At 43.2% G+C, this 20517-nt stretch overlaps 1 protein-coding gene across 1 annotated transcript in view; it reads right to left on the bottom strand.

The window, feature by feature from the left end:
- Nucleotides 1–12964, bottom strand: part of LOC133422260 (uncharacterized) — a 32841-nt gene extending 19877 nt beyond the window's left edge. The window contains exons 1-5 of the mRNA XM_061712210.1: nucleotides 12787–12964; nucleotides 10816–11133; nucleotides 3135–3419; nucleotides 2681–2971; nucleotides 2051–2173 (exon numbers count right to left, since the gene is read on the bottom strand). Coding sequence (XP_061568194.1) covers nucleotides 2051–2173; nucleotides 2681–2971; nucleotides 3135–3419; nucleotides 10816–11133; nucleotides 12787–12862 — 1093 coding nt within the window. The 5' untranslated portion in view covers nucleotides 12863–12964. The remainder of the gene's footprint in view (nucleotides 1–2050; nucleotides 2174–2680; nucleotides 2972–3134; nucleotides 3420–10815; nucleotides 11134–12786) is intronic.
- Nucleotides 12965–20517: the final 7553 nt, after the last annotated feature.

Genomic DNA, 20517 nt, shown 5'->3' with positions numbered 1-20517 from the left:
ACACTCAATCAAACAAACTCCAACCTCTCCACAATGGCCAAGACCAGAGAGCTGTGTAAGGACATCAGGGATAAAATTGTAGACCTGCACAAGGCTGGGATGGGCTACAGGACAATAGGCAAGCAGCTTGGTGAGAAGGCAACAACTGTTGGGGCAATCATTAGAAAATGGAAGAAGTTCAAGATGACGGTCAATCTCCCTTGGTCTGGGGCTCCATGCAAAATCTCACCTCGTGGGGCATCAATGATCATGAGGAAGGTGAGGGATCAGCCCAGAACTACACGGCAGGACCTGGTCAATGACCTGAAGAGAGCTGGGGCCACAGTCTCAAAGAAATCCATTAGTGAAACACTACGCCCTCATGGATTAAAATCCTGCAGCGCACGCAAGGTCCCCCTGCTCAAGCCAGTGCATGTCAAGGCCCGTCTGAAGTTTGCCAATGACCATCTGGATGATCCAGAGGAGGAATGGGAGAAGGTCATGTGGTCTGATGAGACTAAAATAGAGCTTTTTGGTCTAAACTCCATTCGCCGTATTTGGAGGAAGAAGAAGGATGAGTACAACCCCAAGAACACCATCCCAACCGTGAAGCATGGAGGTGGAAACATCATTCTTTGGGGATGCTTTTCTGCAAAGGGGACAGGACGACTGCACCGTATTGAGGGGAGGATGGATGGGGCCATGTATCGCGAGATCTTGGCCAACAACCTCCTTCCCTCAGTAACAGCATTGAAGATAGGTCGTGGCTGGGTCTTCCAGCATGACAACGACCCGAAACACACAGCCAGGGCAACTAAGGAGTGGCTCCGTAAGAAGCATTTCAAGGTCCTGGAGTGGCCTAGCCAGTGTCCAGACCTGAACCCAATAGAAAATCTTTGGAGGGAGCTGAAAGTCCTGAAGGATCTGGAGAAGATCTGTATGGAGGAGTGGGCCAAAATCCCTGCTGCAGTGTGTGCAAACCTGGTCAAGAACTACAGGAAACGTCTGATCTCTGTAATTGCAAACAAAGGTTTCTGTACCAAATATTAAGTTGTTTTTCTGATGTATCAAATACTTATGTCATGCAATAAAATGCAAATTAATTACTTAAAAATCATACAATGTGATTTTCTGGATTTTTTTTTTAGATTCTGTCACTCACAGTTGAGTACCTATGATAAAAATTACATAATTCTACATGCTTTGCAAGTGTGAAAACCTGCAAAATCGGCAGTGTATCAAATACTTGTTCTCCCCACTGTATATAAATAAATAAAGTTTGAAGTTTGAAGTTAAAAGAAAAGTTTAACTGAGAAAAATGATTGTATCCTTGTCAGAGATTTTAATTTCCTATTTACAGATTCTGTGCTTTTATTCTCAGATTTTGAGTTTATTTCAGGTATCTGGCGTTGAGTTGACAACAGAAGTGATGAGGAGGGACCGTGCATTCCCTCATTTCTTTCGTGAGAGAAGATCAACTCTCTTGGTGCAGCTGTACTGCCCCTGTTTTATTGGAGTATGAATTTAATTCTGGCTTCATATTACACATCGCTCCTTTAACAAAGGCAGGAAAGTACGAGCGGACCAACCTAACGACATCACTAACAAACATCTTATTGCTCTGGACAACCAGCCTTTTACAGCTGTTACAGATGTTGGGTTTTGAGCCTCACAACGCAATTCCCAGTTGGTGTTTCCAGACGTGGCGTTACCTGCGAGTTATAATCTGTAAAAACATAGATGGACTCCAGGTTTTTGAAATGATCACTTTCAATAAGTTACTGCAAGACTGTGTGAATCAGAGGAAGCCCACTAACTTGGAATTAATTACTAGTAATGAAGACTATTTGTGCTCTTTAAGATTAAAAACAAATACAGCTGACATGGCAAGTCTCAATTCCACTACATCAGATTTAATGTCAGTATCAAGTATCGCTGCAGAAGTTTAGCTGTATATATCAGTACTGGTGTCAACAGTCTGAAAAAACTTCATTTAAAGTACCAGCATATCAGATATCAGCAAATATTCAATATCCTGCATCTCTCGTATTTACACAAACAATATCTTTACCTTCATCTCTTTTTTTCTTCCTCTTCCTTTCTTTCTTCCTTTTCCTGTATTTGTAACCAACGCCTCCAGAAACCAAGACCACCAGCAGCAAACCCACCACTCCTACAATAACTCCAGTCCGGTCTGCAACAGAAAAACACAAGAATTCAAATGACAGTTTAAGTGTTTTTGATGTCAGTGATTTGAACCCGAATCTCAACAGATCACAGCACACATGAACCTTCACAACTCTCTCTTACTGTTTGTAGCTGCAGTTTCTTAAATCTGTTTCATTGATTTATGACCAGTTCTTGAGCTAAAGTCAGTGACACAGGAGTTCTTTGAAGGTTTCCACTATTTACTAAAACAAATAATTCAGAATAATTTAGCAACATTAAAAGTCTCCATCTATAGCAGGAAATGGATGCAGTTGTGACTCACGGTCAAAGACTGTTGCTCTGACGATCTACGTCACCGACAACTTACTGCTGCAGCAGACTGATGTCATGCAGATGTTCATACCATCAGTTCAACTTTGGACATGAACATAAACAAACAGGCAGCACTCTTTCCTTTTAAATATTCAAATACTCTTAATAGCTTTTTTTCATTCTGGCTCTGACACTGTGTGACCACTTTTAACCATTTTACCTTTTGGTATGTGAAGAAAGGTGTATTTCACGTATGTTTCCTCTTCATCCCTGAGTTCACATTTGTATGTTCCTGTCTGGTCTGAAGTTAAATGCTTCAGAGTGAGACTTCCTGTCCTTGATACAGTCATCACGTGTTGCTTCCACCTCTCTGAAGTTATATAGAGCCCTTCATCTCCGCTCTGGGTCAGAATGATCTCTTTGTGGTTAAATGTCCAGGTGAGATACTTTATTGGATAATTGGCGGTTGAGCAGGAGATTTTTCTTTCAGTGTTTGATCCACTTATAACAGCTGAAATGACAGTAAACATGACATGGAATGATGAAAACCCAAAACAAAAGAAAACTAAACATCAGTTGTAAAGGACAAAAGCTTTGGTAGACGACATGAACATCTCATTAAGGTCTCCGTGGCACTGAGAGCCACCACATGAACATTTAAATGTAATTTCTACCTGGTTGAAGCAAAGTGGATCTCCTGCTGTTTGCTGGAGTGCTGACGGTGCAGATGTAGTCCAGGTCAGTATCTCCGTCTGAAAGGACCAGAGAGCTGCTGATGCTGTAAAGCTGCTGTTCAGTCTGCTGGACTGTTGGTGGGTTCTGCAGGTTCTGCAGGTTCTGCAGGTTCATGCTGGACGGAGGATCGGTGGTCCAGATGAGTCCAGGTTCAGGATAGATCCCCTCTGAGCTGCAGGTGATTTTATTTTGTACCTGTTCTATGTTGACGTGCTGGACTGGAGCTGGAGGACAAATATGCAGTTGTTAATGTTGTTCATGTCACTGAAACCCTGTTTACTTCACACGCTTCAGTCTCGGTTGCAAACAGACTTTTCTGGTTATTCTTTCAAAGTTAAGGTCAAATGTATTTATATTAAAAACAACCAAGGTTTACAAACTGCTTTTACAGCTAAAATAAAACAATATCCTGTAAATAATCCACCTCAAACTACATCAGTTAAAGCACAACTAAAGTGCAAATATATAAAGAGAAGAAGTCCAAATCTCAACTTGAATTTAATGCCAGCGAGTTGAAATGAGTTTTCAGCAGAGATTTAAATGCAAAAATTAATCGTAAATATGGTAAAGTTATCATCAATGTCGGAGCTAATGACTCCCGTCTTCGCCAGTCGGAAGTAACCAGAATGAATATTGTCTCGGTGTGTAACTACGCCAAAACCATGTCGGACTCTGTAGGTTTCTCTGGCCCCCTCCCCAATCTGACCAACGATGACATGTTTAGTCGCATGCTCTCGCTCCGCCGCTGGTTGTCTCAGTGGTGTTCAGAAAACGACGTGGACTTCATTGACAATTGGGAGACGTTTTGGGGAATGCCCGGTCTGATTAGAAGAGACGGCATTCATCCCACCCGGGTTGGTGCTGCTCTTGTTACTAGTAATTTGGCCTGTTTTATTAGACACTCCCCCTGACATCGCAGGGTCCAGGCCAGGATGCAGAGCTGTAGTTTAACACACTTCTCTGCTGCTTCTCGAGGACCAACGCCTGCCAATCAAACTGTAGGAATGAATTATTTTGAATGAATTATTTTATTTTCGTGTCCGGACATTTAAATGACCCATCCCTCATGGGATTACACAGACACATTAATTACATAAACCAAAAATACAAAAAGAATACACCCACAGAAATACCGACCCACACGCAGACAGCCCCCCCATACCCAAGTCCATAATTAGATCATATAACTCACTCCACAACAGCCAATACCAGCCCTTACAGACAATTGAACCAATCCATACAATAATAATATGCAGTCCATGTCACAGAGAAACACACACAAATTGAGGATTTTATCCCATATAAGTTACCTTTCTCCTTCTATCCCAGGCTTTAAATAAAAATTCAGAAAAAAACAAAATATTTTCAAAAAGATATTCAATTAAAACGCCTTCCTCCATACTTAACGTAGGATTGCATTATGTAATTAGCGACTCTAAAACTGTAGGATTACATGACATTGGCGACTCTAACCAGGTGCCTAGCAAAATAGAAGTGATTGCAGTTCCCCACCCTCCAAAAGTTCACCAGGTGCGGCGTTATAGAGGCGTTAACCAAAATAACCTTGTAAAAATTAAAACCAATGCACATTTGGTACCAATAAGAGACCGAAAAATTAGATGGACTACTAAATATACGATCGTTAAGCTCCAAGTCTCTGTTAGTAAATGATATAATTACAGAGAGTAGGAGTGATGTTTTCTGCTTAACAGAAACATGGTTACAGGAGGAAGAGTATGTTAGTTTGAATGAATCGACTCCGCCCGGCTACTTTAATCATCACATTCCTAGAAACACGGGCCGAGGCGGAGGAGTCGCAGCAATTTATAACTCCAGTCTCCAAACAAAAATTTAACCTAAGTGCAATTATAATTCATTTGAAAGCCTCATGCTTGGTCTGAAATTTCCGAGCTGGAAATCAGAGAAGCCAGTTGTGTTAGTGGTAGTGTATCGGCCCCCTGCTGGCGCTTATCTAGAGTTTTTGTCTGAATTTTCAGATTTCCTTTCTGGATTATTGATCAGTACAGATACATTCATCATAGTGGGTGATTTTAATATTCATATGGATGTTGAAAGCGATAATCTTAAATTAGCTTTCGATTCTCTTTTAGAATCAATGGGTATCTCACAAAAAGTGGATAAACTGACGCACTGTTTTAATCATACTCTCGATCTCGTTCTCACCTACGGTGTTGAAACTGATGATCTGTTGGTGTCACCTGTAAACTCCCTTTTATCCGTCATTATTTAATAACGTTTGAATTTAATTTTGTTGATGTTGAAGTGCAAAATAGGAGGTATTATTTTAGCAGATGTTTGTCTGATGAAGTTATTGTTAAATTTAGGGAGGCCATTGCTCATCTTACGATGTGCGAAATAGTGATAGTGATGTAGTCGAGGCCAGTGACCTGGGTTCTACCTCTGATGTTGATGTTGATTTCCTTGCTAGTAACACTGCTGATTTGTTGCATTCAGCTTTAGATGAAGTTGCTCCTTTGAAAAGGAGGGTTTCTAGCCACAGGAGCTTAACTCCCTGGTATAATTCAGATATCCGCATGTTGAAACAAAACGTGCGTAAAATGGAAAGGAAGTGGCACTCTTGTAAGTCTGTAGACTCCTATTGTGAATGGAAAGATATTCTAATAGTATATAAAAAAGCCATTTGCAAAGCAAGAACAGTTTATTATTCAACGTTGATAGAGGATAACAAAAGTAACCCACGTTTTCTGTTAAGCACTGTAGCTAGGCTGACAAAGAGTCACAACTCTGTTGAGCCGTGCATTCCTGCAGCTCTCAGTAGTGAGGACTTTATGAGCTTCTTTAACAGTAAAATCACGAGAATTAGAGAAGAAATCAACCAGCCGGTTGTGGATGTTTCTTCAGCTTTAGTGACTTCCCTAGGCTCTGACTTGACTCTAGACTGTTTTGATCCTATAGACCTCCCTGAGCTGACCTCACTCGTCGATAGAGCTAAGTCTACCACATGTATGTCAGACCCCATCCCGACTTGACTATTCAAAAATGTTTTTTCTCTTATTGGTGCGACAATACTGGACCAAATCAACCTATCCCTAAGTTTAGGATATGTACCACAGCTTTTCAAAGTGGCAGTAATTAAACCTTTACTTAAAAAACCTTCTCTTGACCCAGACACCTTAGCTAATTATAGACCAATTTCCAACCTTCCATTTGTATCTAAAATTCTGGAAAAGGCAGTTTCAAGCCAGTTATGTGAGTATTTGTATAGAAATGATCTGTTTGAAGTCTTTCAGTCAGGGTTCAGAATGCATCATAGCACAGAGACAGCACTGGTTCCAGTCACGAATGACCTTCTTATGGCCTCAGATAAGGGATTAGTGTCCATACTGGTTCTACTGGACCTCAGATAAGGGATTAGTGTCCATACTGGTTCTACTGGACCTCAGATAAGGGATTAGTGTCCATACTGGTTCGACTGGACCTCAGATAAGGGATTAGTGTCCATACTGGTTCTACTGGACCTCAGATAAGGGATTAGTGTCCATATTGGTTCTACTGGACCTCAGTGCTGCTTTTGACAGTGTAGATCAGCATTTTACTGCACAGGTTAGAGCATGTTGTTGAGAATAAAGGGACAGCTCTACGTTGGTTTAAATCATATCTATCTGACAGGTTCCAGTTTGTTCATGTACATGAGATTTCTTCAGAACAGTCAAGGGTCTGTTATGGTGTTCTGCAGGGTTCAGTGCTAGGGCCAATCTTGTTCAGTTTATACATGCAGCCATTGGGAAGTATAATCCAGAATCACGGCATACACTTTCATTGTTATGCTGATGATACGCAGCTCTATTTGTCTATGAAGCCGGATGAAATAGAACCGTTAGTTAAACTTCAGGCATGTCTTAGGGACATCAAGGACTGGATGTCCAGAAATTTCTTGCTTCTAAATTCAGATAAAAAAGAAGTTATCATTCTTGGTCCAGAGCATCGTAGGAAGGGACGAGATGGTGTTGCGATGGCTTCCAGTGTAACTGTGAGAAACCTTGGTGTTGTTTTCCGATGGCACCATTAATACGGACACCATTTTTAGAGGAAGGATAACACTGGGATGGAGGAGGAGGGAAAAAAAGGCATCTTCACACTGTGTTTTAATACCTAGTGTCAAGGTGCAAAAAAACACCTTAGCACAGAAAAGCAACATACACACAACAAAACAACATCATAAGCTTATGGGTATGTAAAGTATGGGCAGGTCGGGGGGGTGGGGTGAGGTGGGGGCCCGGCACAGTTCATCCAAGTGAGGGCCGCGGCAGCTGGCGCTCAAACCCGGCGTCCGTGTCAGGGGGGCTGATAAGAGACAGCCAAGGCGTTGAAGATGTGTGCCTTATCAGTTAGTGTGTGTGTGTGCAATGAGTCTGTCTGTGAACCTTCGCTCAGAGCTGCACAGCCAATGTCCTTGATGTTATCAGGCGGCTCGTACAGTTCTGAAAACAGTTCTTCTAATCAGACCGGGCTTTCCCCAGAACGTTTCCCAATTGTCAATAAAGGCCACGTCGTTTTCTGAACACCACCGATACAACCAGCGACGGAGCGAGAGCATGCGACTAAACATGTCATCGCTGGTCAGATTGGGGAGGGGACCAGAGAAACCTACGGAGTCCGACATGGTTTTGGCGTAGTTACACACCGAGACAATATTCATTTTGGTCACTTCCGAAGGGAAGGGGACAGTACCGCTGGAGTGGCAAACCGGGGGTGGTGGTCCCTCTGTTTAAAAAGGGGGACCGGAGAGTGTGTTCCAACTATAGGGGGATCACACTTCTCAGCCGGGAAAGTCTACGCCAGGGTACTGGAGAGGAGATTACGGCCGATAGTTGAACCTCGGATTCAGGAGGAACAATGCGGTTTTCGTCCCGGTCGCGGAACACTGGACCAGCTCTACACCCTCCTTTGTCACCGGTCCTGTTCATAATTTTTATGGACATGATTTCTAGGCGCAGCAAGGGGCTGGAGGGGATCCGGTTTGGGAACCACAGGATTTCGTCTCTGCTTTTTGCGGATGATGTTGTCCTGTTGGCTTCATCGGACCGGGACCTTGAGCATGTGCTGGGGCGGTTTGAGGCCGAGTGCGACACGGCAGGGATGAGAATCAGCACCTCCAAAACTGAGGCCATGGTTCTCGACCGGAAAAGGGTGGCGTGCCTTCTCCGGGTGGGTGGAGAAGTCCTGCCTCAGGTGGAGGAGTTCAAGTATCTCGTTGTTCACGAGTGAGGGAACGATGGAGCGGGAGATTGACAGACGGATCGGTGCAGCGTCCGCAGTTATGCGGTCGATGTACCGGACCGTCGTGGTGAAGAAGGAGCTGAGCCGAAAGGCGAAGCTCTCGATTTACCGGTCAATCTACGTCCCTACCCTCACCTATGGTCATGAACTTTGGGTAGTGACCGAAAGGACAAGATCGCGGATACAAGCGGCCGAGATGAGTTTCCTCCGCAGGGTGGCTGGACGCTCCCTTAGAGATGAGTTTCCTCCCTTAGAGATGAGTTTCCTCCCTTAGAGATGAGTTTCCTCCCTTAGAGATGAGTTTCCTCCCTTATAGATGAGTTTCCTCCCTTAGAGATGAGTTTCCTCCCTTAGAGATGAGTTTCCTCCCTTAAAGATGGGGAGGAGTTCCAGGCATGTCCCTCCGGGAGGAGACCCCGGGGAAGACCCAGGACACGCGGGAGAGACTATGTATCTCGGCTGGCCTGGGAACGCCTCGGACTCCCCCCGGAGGAGCTGGAGGAAGATATGGAGGAAGAGCTGGAGGAAGAGCTGGAGGAAGAGCTGGAGGAAGAGATGGAGGAAGAGCTGGAGGAAGAGATGGAGGAAGAGCTGGAGGAGGAGCTGGAGGAAGAGATGGAGGAAGAGATGGAGGAAGAGATGGAGGAAGAGCTGGAGGAAGAGCTGGAGGAAGAGATGGAGGAAGAGATGGAGGAAGAGATGGAGGAAGAGCTGGAGGAAGAGATGGAGGAAGAGCTGGAGGAAGAGATGGAGGAAGAGATGGAGGAAGAGCTGGAGGAAGAGGTGGAGGAAGAGATGGAGGAAGAGATGGAGCAAGAGCTGGAGGAAGAGCTGGAGGAAGAGATGGAGGAAGAGATGGAGGAAGAGCTGGAGGAAGCGATGGAGGAAGAGATGGAGGAAGAGATGGAGGAAGAGCTGGAGGAAGAGATGGAGGAAGAGATGGAGGAAGAGCTGGAGGAAGAGCTGGAGGAAGAGCCGGGGGAAGAGATGGAGGAAGAGATGGAGGAAGAGCTGGAGGAAGAGCTGGAGGAAGAGATGGAGGAAGAGATGGAGGAAGAGCTGGAGGAAGAGATGGAGGAAGAGCTGGAGGAAGAGCTGGAGGAAGAGATGGAGGAAGAGCTGGAGGAAGAGCTGGAGGAAGAGATGGAGGAAGAGCTGGAGGAAGAGATGGAGGAAGAGCTGGAGGAAGCGATGGAGGAAGAGATGGAGGAAGAGATTGAGGAAGAGCTGGAGGAAGAGATGGAGGAAGAGCTGGAGGAAGAGCCGGGGGAAGAGATGGAGGAAGAGATGGAGGAAGTGCTGGAGGAAGAGATGGAGGAAGAGATGGAGGAAGAGCTGGAGGAAGAGATGGAGGAAGAGATGGAGGAAGAGATGGAGGAAGAGCTGGAGGAAGTGTCTGGTTTGAAGGAAGTCTGAGACTGCTGCCCCCGAGACCCGGTAACGGATAAACGGCGGACGATGGATGGATGGATGGATGGATGTTTCTGCTATCAACATCAACAGCGTTTACATTTCAGGATGAAAGTAAGTCTTTCCAGAGTCACATTGGCTGTACAGTTGACGTATCTTTGATTGCATTCATCAATGCCCCAGGAGCTGGTGATCACCTTCTACACCACCATCATCCAGTCTGTCCTCTTCCATCACAGTCTGGTTTGGATCGGAGACCAAACAGGACCGGTACAGATTGCAACCGACAATAAGGTCTGCAAAGTAAATGATCGGGGCCGACCTTCCCTCCATCCAGGTCCTGTACCGGTCCAGGGTCAGGAAAAGAGCTAGGAACATCTCTGCAGATCCTCACATCCGGTACGCAAACGTTTCAAACATTCATGGTAGGAGCTGCTGATCACTGCTCACCAAAACCTCCGTCACAGAGACACTTTCTTCCCTCAGATCGTCACTCTGCTGTCAGTGGTCAGAGTCTCAGATATTTGTGCAATATTTTCATGTCTGTAAACATTGTTTCTGTCTTGTATATAGTGTACATATGTTTGATTGATGTGGCTTTTTATTTTTATTTATATTTTATAAGACCATCCTACTTTACAAACAAAGGAAGTAAATGTCAGTCACAGACGTGTCAAGAACGTACAACTGGAAGTTGAGGTACTGCATTACGAGTTAACAACCACTTTAGCAGCTATTTTAACTTTGTCTCAGCTATTTTATGTCTGAGACAAACTCAGTGAGTTAATGATGTTCCGTTACAATATGTTAATAAGGAAGAACTGCTAAACTGTGTTGTATTGTTCCTGCAACAGTAAATATCTGTTCTATTCTATTTATTACAAAAAAACAAACCTGAGCAACAGACTCAAACATCTGAATCTGCTGAGGTTTTTATTCTCCACATACCGTTCACATTCAGGTTGATGAAGTTCTCCTTATTTCCAGTGATGGTGCTGACGTCACACAGATATCTGCCCTGGTCCTGAACCTTCACTCCTCTCAGCAGCAGGGAAGCGTTTCCTCTGGAGATCTGGTCCTTAAACAGAGATGTTCTTCCTCTGAACCTCTGGTGCTGCTCTCCTAGTTGGTCTTGTTTGTGATAGTAGGAGTGAACCCGGGACTCTGGTGGAGTCTCTTCAATCCAGTGGATGATAACGTCATCATGAGCTGTGAAACTGCAGGGTAAGATACAAGTCTTGCTGACCTGACAGGAGACCTGTGTATCTGCAGAAACATCAGAGGAAGACTCAGAAGAAGACATTAACAGGAAACTCAGCCACTTTGAGGAAGATGCAGTTGTGTTATGTCTTCATTAAATATCTGCATATAAAAAAGCTGATAGAATAAAAAATGACCGGTCATAATTATGAACTTTAATAAGGTTTTATTTTACCTACATAAAATATTGTCATGCAGTTATAAACATAACAACTATTTGTCCAACTGATGAAATCAAATATTCTGTTTTTATTTATACGTTTGTTTCCATCCATCCCTGAGAGAAATCATTTATCCATCAGCCAGTGACAATATATTTCCCGTCTGAACAAACACGACTTCCATGTGAAACGTTTTCACTGTGAATTCAGAATATCCAGATGTGTAACGTAAAAACAAGCCACACAGGAACAAATGTGATCCAGAACTTAAAACAGCATCATCACCGACATAGATGAAGAGATCAAAACATTCAACAGAACATCCAAGTAAATCGTCCTGACTACCAAACATGAACTCAACATAAAATATCACTGATTTCTGTTAAGATCCTTCTCTTCAGGCCGGTGAGTTCAGACGTCTCTGGTGACTGAAGACACGTTTAAAAATATAGAAACAGAAAAACACATTTGTTATTTGAAGGTTGGACCACTCTAGTTCTTATTAAATGTTTGTCCTAAAATAACTTTTAACAACCTCCAGCTGATGTAAATTACTGCAGCCAGAGTTGTGATGATCAGCAGAAGACTTCATATTTAATCAACCATCTTCCCTTTGGTGGTTTCCTTTAAATCATAAACATTTTCTCCTTCCATATAAAACCTTTAAGAGCCGAGCTCCTTCTGACTTTAAAGACTTAACCCTTCCATATTTAAATTATTAACACAACACTTTGCTCTCATAAGTTTTCTGAAGAGGAGCTTGACAGAAGTCTGGCAATTAGAGTTAATTATTAATTCTGAAGGGAAATAACTACAATTGTATCTGTTAACGTAACTTTACTGTAATTGTTTATCTTGACAGTTATAATTATTATTATTATTACTTTGCATTTTCCATCCCATCCCATTTTTTTCCAATTTGTACTTGACAATAAATAAATAAGTGATGAGCAGGATTCACATTTTTCCAGTAAAGGTATAATGACTCCTTTTTTCCGACCAAACTGAAATAAATCTACATTCAAACCTTGTGACAAACAAGCTCCATGTTGACGTCTTCACCGCCACCTTGTGGTGAAAACCAAACACTACATCAGTAAAACAACACGAAGGACTTCTGATCAAAACACTAATAAAAATACTTAAATACATAAAAAGGTACATTTTAGTATTATTTTTGTTAGTACTACGTTTTTTTGTAATTTGTATTGTTGATTTTTATGCCCATGTTTTTGCTAAATTGTTTAAAATAACCAACCAACATCGTCGTATATGTAGGTTATTTTGGACTTTGATTCAGGTCCAGAGAAGCTTCTTCCTCCTGCTGTCGACGGTTGAAGAATCCCGTCACTAAAGTTTCAACTTACTTGCACCGTAGACACATTTATGGATTTAACGGATGTTTACCCGTACTTTATATTCAAACTGACAATTGTTGGATATTAGACGTTTTATATATTAGTCCTTTAAAAGATATCGGAGTTAACTGCTTACTCACCATCATTAGAGAAAACCGAGGAGCACAAAAACAGACCATAAAGCATAAAACTGATGATTCTGTTCATGTTCTTCATCTCTCTGCTTCAGTTGGACGGTTCATTCTGGACAAAAGTATTTCTGATTATTGCCTGCTTGATCAGTAAGTTCACACTCCTGATGGACAGAGTTTGTCTCTATCGTTATCATTGTGGACTTTGAGCGGTGGGTGTGTCCGTTGCCATGGCGACTCATCAGATTGAGCCTCACCTGAGATGTGCTGTTGCCGCCGTGAGAGACTCTAGAGTTAATTATTAACTGCTGTTGTAGCTTGGCTCTTGCTGGCTTGCTGATTGGGTAACGTACTCCGTCACGCATAGCGTCACTTCCTGGTGTTGCGGTCTTTTGCCGCTGCACATAGTTTGCAGGCTCAGGGGCCTCATTTAAAATGGATTGCGTAGGAGTCCAGTGTTGTGCATGAACGCGTTCAAATGAACGCGTTCATTGAACACGTTCATTTCTGTGAGAACGTTGAACTGAACGCAACATATTTACACATAAAGAACTTGAATGTGAACTTGTTCATTCTGCAGATCATGAACTGGAATTTGAACTGTTCAGATTATGTGAGTTTCAGCTTCACTGTTTAGGTCCAATTATTACGGAATAATCCTTCTCATTTCACCAGCGCGCACATTTAAAATACTTGACGAGCCCTGTGCAGTCTTTACGAATGTAGGCTGATTTATGGTTCCGCGTTACACCTACGCGGAACCTACGGCGTAGGGTACGCGGCGTGCGGACCGTATGGTTCGCGTCGCTGCGTAGCTTACGCCGTAGTCTTTGCTGTTGATTTAACGCAGAACCATAAATCAGCCTTGACGGGTGAAGAGAGACGTTGCAGTCGCAGCGTCAGCGAGCCGTCAGATGATGATCCGCTTATCTTTATCTGCGGGAATTTTACACATCGTCTCCCAAAGAATCTGACGGAAACTAACCTTTCTGTGCAAATTATGTCCACCTGCGCTGAGAAAACAAGTTGTCTGCCTCGTCAACTTCAAATTTGAAACGTCATGTGGAGTTAAAGCATCAGTCCAGTGGGAGAAAATATCTGCGAGTCCTTAACAATCAAAAAAGTTCCCAGAAAGACCAAGAGGTCTGATTTCCCAGTAACAGGTAGACAAATTGATAATGCAATACAATGTTGGAGATTTACAGCCTCTGAATAAAGTTGAAACGCCACTAGGACAATACATGATTGTATTCAGCAGGGGTCTCCAACCCTGGTCCTCGGGACCCCTGTCCTGCATGTTTTACATGTTTCCTTGCATCATCACACCTGATTCTAATTAATGGCCGTCATCAGGTTGTAATCCAGGTCTGCACAAGTCTGGTAATGACAGTCATTTATATCAGGGTTCTGGGGGAAAATATCTAAAACATGCAGGACAGGGTTGCAGGGTTGAAGACCACTGGTATACGGTGAACACTTTTAGGATGGGGCGGGGGGGGGTTCATTTGTACTTCTCACCTAAAAATATTGAAATGAACTGAATTTGAACTAGTTCAAAATGAAAATGGTGAACTATGAACGTGAACTGTTCATTTTTAAACTATGTGAACTGAACTTTGAATTAGCTCATGAGAAGTATGAACTTGCACAACACTGTAGGAGTCATACTAAAAGTGCACGTACACTCAAAAGCCGAAAATGCCGGGCGCAAAAAAAAATCCGGATCAATAAAACCATGTGCACGCAGATTTGCAAGCAACGTTCCTTTATGAATCACAGTCCAGCTGGAAGGCTGCGCAGCTGAATCCGCCTCATATCCCGCCCTCCACACGCCCATAAATGCATATGGATGAGCCTACTGAGCATGCGCAGTGGCTTCCTGCAGCCTGTTTGGTGTCAGAATGAATGAGAGGGTGTCAGCCACCGTGACACTGACTTTCACGGAGACCTAGATGTTGTAGATGATGTGGAGGACAGGAAAACCACATTATTTGGTGGTCACAGTAAAAGTTAGAATAAGTATATAAATAGTATACAATAAAATAAAGCGAGTGAGTGGCAGCATGCCGTTGCTGCGCTAAACGCCGTGAGTTCCCCGGCGCAACAGGGGGACACACGTCCCCCCGTCTTTTCAAAATCATGTTTTTTTTTCCCTGACTTTTTACAGTTTAAAAACTAACGGTAGGCTCAGCCTTAAATTGCAAATTATCAAGACACTGTATGAAAGCGATACGAAAACGGCCCCGCAGCCCCGCTTCACCCCCCGCTCCCCCTCCTCCTCCCTCCCCTCAGAGCTGCTCAGGGCGGGTTTATGGTTCCGCGTTACACCAACGCAGAGCCTACGGCGTAGGTGTGCGTCGCCGCGTACCCTACGCCGTAGGCTCTGCGTCGTTTTAACGTGGGACCCTAATTTAGGCACCATACACCCGCACGTAAAGGTTTCACGCGCGCGTAAAACTCATATATATGAAAAAAAATCTGAGTCCCTTTAGGGGCTCCGTGGGGCTCCGTAAACGCAGCCCCTCATTTGTTCTGTCCTAAAGCGGTGGGTGTGAGGAGGTTCCCGGCGTGTCACCGCGGCTGCAGCTCCAGCAGCAGCAGAGTCCTGACTGAGCTTCACACACAGAGGGACACGATCAGCGCTATTTTATTTTATTATTTTATTATTTTAAGTCTGATATATGTTGTGATATGTGATGACATTATTAAGAGTATGACATGAATCTGGCTTCATTTCACCACCTCACAGCCTGCGTCGCCAGTTCCCCGTGTCTTAAGTAAATTCTTACGGGAGGGTCCGAGTTGCCGTAAAGATAAGCAGATTTTTCGGTTAGTTTTTTCTTTTTAGACCCGAGGCTTTGCGTAGATGGCAGCTTCCGCAACTTTCAGGCGCTTTTTCTGCGCAAGCAAGCTTTATAGATGAGGCCCCTTTTTTGTCTAAACTTAGATTGTTTTCTGTTAAAAAAGCGCTATATCTGGTGAATCTCTGTCTTTTTTTCAACACTCGCTCATTTTCTTTCCCGCAACTTTCACTGTCACCAATCACCGATACATTTTCTGTCCATTAGCCTCTGTTAGCATCTTAGCATTGACTCTCCTTCTCCCACCGTTTCACCTCTTTGTTGCTCAGTGTGTGAAATGTTTAGCTATTCCTCTGCCTCCTTTAGTGAAGACGGTAAGTGCTTAAAGTGTAGTTTATTTGCAGGGCTGGAGACGAGGCTCAGTCAGTTAGAGGTCTGGTTGGGCCAATTTGACCATAGTCCGATAGACACGTCAGCAAACCAGGCTAAGTTAGCGGCGGACCAGCCTGTAGCAGCCGCTCCCCTGCAGCTCCTGAGCAGCCGGCAGGCAGGGCGGCTGGGTGACGGTTCGGAGGAAGCGTAGTCCTATAGGGCGCACAAAACACCACCACCCGCTTCATGTGTCTAACCGATTTTCCCCACTCAGCGACACACCCGTTGAGAAGCCGACCCTGGCGATTGGCGACTCCATAGTCAGACATGTGAGGCCGACTCCAGCGACCAAAGTTAGGTGTATCCCGGGGGCCAGAGCGGGCGACATAGAAGCAAATTTGAAGCTACTGGCAAAGGGTAATCGTAAATATGGTAAAGTTATCATCCATGTAGGAGCTAATGACTCCCGTCTTCGCCAGTTGGAAGTGACCCAAATGAATATTGTCTCGGTGTGTAACTACGCCAAAAGCATGTCGGACTCCATATGTTTTTCTCCTCACGCTTGGTCTGAAATTTCCAAGCTGGAAATCAGAGAAGCCAGTTGTGTTAGTGGTAGTGTACCGGCCCCCTGCTGGTGCATATCTAGAGTTTTTGTCTGAATTTTCAGATTTACTTTCTGGATTATTGATCAGTACAGATAAATTCATCATAGTGGGTGATTTTAATAGTCATATGGATGTTGAAAGCGACAATCTTAAATTAGCTTTCGATTCTCTTCTAGATTCAATGGGTATCTCACAAAAAGTGGACAAACCGACGCACTGTTTTAATCATACTCTCGATCTCGTTCTCACCTACGGTGTTGAAACTGATGATCTGTTGGTGTCACCTGTAAACTCCCTTTTATCCGACCATTATTTAATAACGTTTGAATTTAATGTTGTCGATGTTGAAGTGCAAAATAGGAGGTATTATTTTAGCAGATGTTTCTCTGATGAAGCTATTACTAAATTTAAAGAGGCCATTGCTCATCTTACCACAGTGGAAAATAGTGAAGCAGTAGAGGCCAGTGACCTGGGTTCTACCTCTGATGTTGATTTTCTTGTTAGTAACACTGCTGATTTCTTGTATTAAGCTTTAGATGAAGCTTCTCCTTTGAAAAGGAGGGTTTCTAGCCACAGGAGCTTAACTCCCTGGTATAATTCAGATATCCGCATGTTGAAACAAAACGTACGTAAAATGGAAAGTGTGGTAGCCTATATGTATTTATGTAAGGGTCTTGCTGTGGGATTTTTATAGGTTTAGCTATATATGCTATATATATATATATATATATATATATATATATATATATATATATATATATATATATATATATATATATATATATATATATATATATATATATATATATATATATATATATATATATATATATATATATATATATTGGGGGTGATGACAGAATGGTTATAGACCAAGACTCTGTGACTAAGGTTTTTAAAACCATACGCACTAATAAAGCGACAGGACCAGACGGCATGTGTGCTTTTCTTTTAAAATCCTTTGCTGAGGAGCTCACACCAGCCTGGCATCGTCTTTTCCAACTCTCTATGGATACACACACTGTGCCAGAGCTCTGGAAAAAGTCGATCATAATCCCAGTCCCCAAAAAAGCCCATCCCCTAGAGAATAATGATTACAGGCCAGTGGCCCTAACCTCAAATGTAGTCAAGTCACTAGAGAGGATTGTAACAGCTCCGGAGCTCCGGAGGGAGGTGGAGCCATCTCTAGATCAGTTTCAGTTTGCGTATACTAGAGACCGCAGCACCAGTGACGCGGCCTCTACTTTATTGCACTTTATGTTGAAGCATCTTGAGAGTCCAGCTGCATATGCCAGACTGCTCTTCATTGATTTTAGCTCTGCTTTTAACACAATCCATCCAGACATCCTTCTTAGAAAACTAGTTAAGTTAAATGCAAATCCCTTTTTAATTAAGTGGTATTTCTCATTTTTATCTGACAGGCCGCAACAGGTGAGATTCAACTCTGCACTTTCAGATACAACAGTAAGCAGTACTGGGGCCCCCCAGGGATCTGTCAGTTCCTCCTTTCTGTTTACTCTGTACACAAATGACTGTGTTAGCTCCCAACCCGACCAGTATGTGGTGAAATTCTCTGATGATACTGCCATCCTCAGTCTACTCACAAGCAGCTCTGACATCAGCAGTCATACAGCTGGAGTGGACGGGTTTGTGGGCTGGTGTGATGAACACCACCTGCAGATCAATATTAAGAAAACCAAGGAGATTGTGGTGGACCCAAAGTCAATTGGGGATCACAGGATAACATCAAGCAGGTCACGTCCTATAAATACCTGGGCGTCCATATTGACAAGGATCTTAGCTGGAGCACGCATGTGACAAATGTCTGTGTTAGGATCCACCAGCGCCTCCATTTTTTACGCAGGCTCAGAGTGTTTGGGGTCTGCAGAAACATCATGCTGATTTTTTATAGAGCGACGATAGAGTCCATCGTACGCTGTTGGCCTACCATTCGGCAGGCCAACAAGATCCTGTCTGACCCATCCCATGTGCTGAACCCTGTGTATGAGCTGATGAACTCTGGTAGGAGATACAGGCTCCCCCTGTGTAAATACAATAGGTACAAGCACTCCTTCATTCCACAATCAGTCAAACTTATTAATAAGCTCCCCCGAATGGTTGGGGGGGAAGATAGGGGGCTGAGAGAAGCGGGCCCATGTGGATTGATTAAGAACTAATTATGTGATCTTGTACAGTGAAGCTAAAAATACTGATGATGCTAGCATTGTCTTTTAACAATTTGGACTTGTTTGCTGTTTTATACAATGGTGTTGATGATGTCGTTAATGTGTCGTCTGCGTCTGTCTGTACTGCAGCTTGTGGGCACTACTCCGAGACCAATTTCTCCCGTGGGAGATTAATAAAGTAAACCTTGACCTTGATGCATCATGTCAGGAGATGGCGCTGTGGGCAGGTGCCTATGGTCTTTTATGGCCAGGTTGAAAAGGCCCACTTGGTTGGTTCCTGCCAGTTTTTGAGATAAAAAATCAAAATATGATGACTGAGTTTTGGTCCTTTTTCATGTGAAGTTACCACAGAAAGGAAGTGGTACTATTGTAAGTCTGTAGACTCCTATCGTGAATGGAAAGATATTGTAATAGTATATAAAAAAGGCATTCGCAAAGCCAGAACAGCTTATTATTCAACGTTAATAGAGGATGACAAAAGTAACCCACGTTCACAAGAGTCAAAACTCTGTGGAGCCGTGCATTCCTGCAGCTCTCAGTAGTAAAGACTTTATGAGCTTCTTTAACAGTAAAATCACGAGAATTAGAGAAGAAATCAACCAGCTGGCTGTGGGCGTTTCTTCAGCCTTAGCGACTTCCCTACGCTCTGACTTGACTCTAGACTATTTTGATCCTATAGACCAGTGGTCCCCGACCCCCGGGCCCCGACCCGGTACCGGGCCGTTGGTCATCTGGTACCGGGCCGCACAGAGAGAAAAAATAATTTCTGTAGCCCTGACTGATGATGGATGACTCTCAAACTGATGGTTCACGATGTTTTTATTCCTTGGATGTACAATAAATACACTGCAAACACACTGTAAGAGCTATAAAGGAATACAATAAAATAGAGTTAGTCTTTCTACATTCATATAAGTTAAGTAAACTTTTACCATTAAAGTCCGAAGCACTGGATGTTTACAATGTCTCGGCGAGACGCCTTCAAAATAAAAGCACTAAATATCGGTCTCCTTAATAAATAAAATAAAAGCCTGGCTTTAAATAACGTTAATGAGACATAAAAACATATTTATAGAAATATTCATATTAAAGGTAATTTACAATTTCCATTAGTTTATTTCTATTCTTTCGAAAATTATGTTTTATTATTATTCATTAGGGCCCGAGCACTTGCAGTGCGAAGGCCCTATTGTATCTGTAGGAATTATTAGGGCCCGAGCACTTGCAGTGCGAAGGCCCTATTGTATTTGCAGGAATTTTTATTAGGGCCCGAGCACCTTCAGTGCGAAGGCCCTATTGTATTTGCAGGAATTCTTTGTATTATTTTTTTTATTATTAGGGCCCGAGCACCTTCAGTGCGAAGGCCCTATTGTATTTGCAGGAATTCTTTGTATTATTTTTTTCATTATTAGGGCCCGAGCACCTTCAGTGCGAAGGCCCTATTGTATCTGTAGGAATTTTTCTTTCTTTCTTTCTTTCTTTCTTTCTTTCTTTCTTTCTTTCTTTCTTTCTTTCTTTCTTTCTTTCTTCTGACGAAAGGAGGGCCTTTTTGCCCCCCTAAACGTGCCCAAAAAGTCACCAAATTTTGCATGCAAGTCAGGCCTGGCGAAAAATTTGATATTTAATGGTTTACATTAATGGGCGTGCCAAAATGGCTCAACAGCGCCCCCTTGAAAACTTTGTGCCTCAAGCCCCACAATACGGTTTGACGTACATGCACGAAAATCGCTACACGCCTGTATCAGTACACAACTTAAAGAAAAGTCTCTTGGCGAC

This window comes from Cololabis saira, chromosome 21 (assembly GCF_033807715.1).
Source record: "Cololabis saira isolate AMF1-May2022 chromosome 21, fColSai1.1, whole genome shotgun sequence".
Taxonomy (NCBI): Eukaryota; Metazoa; Chordata; class Actinopteri; order Beloniformes; family Belonidae; genus Cololabis; species Cololabis saira.
This window is presented reverse-complemented; position numbering and strand designations above follow the sequence as displayed.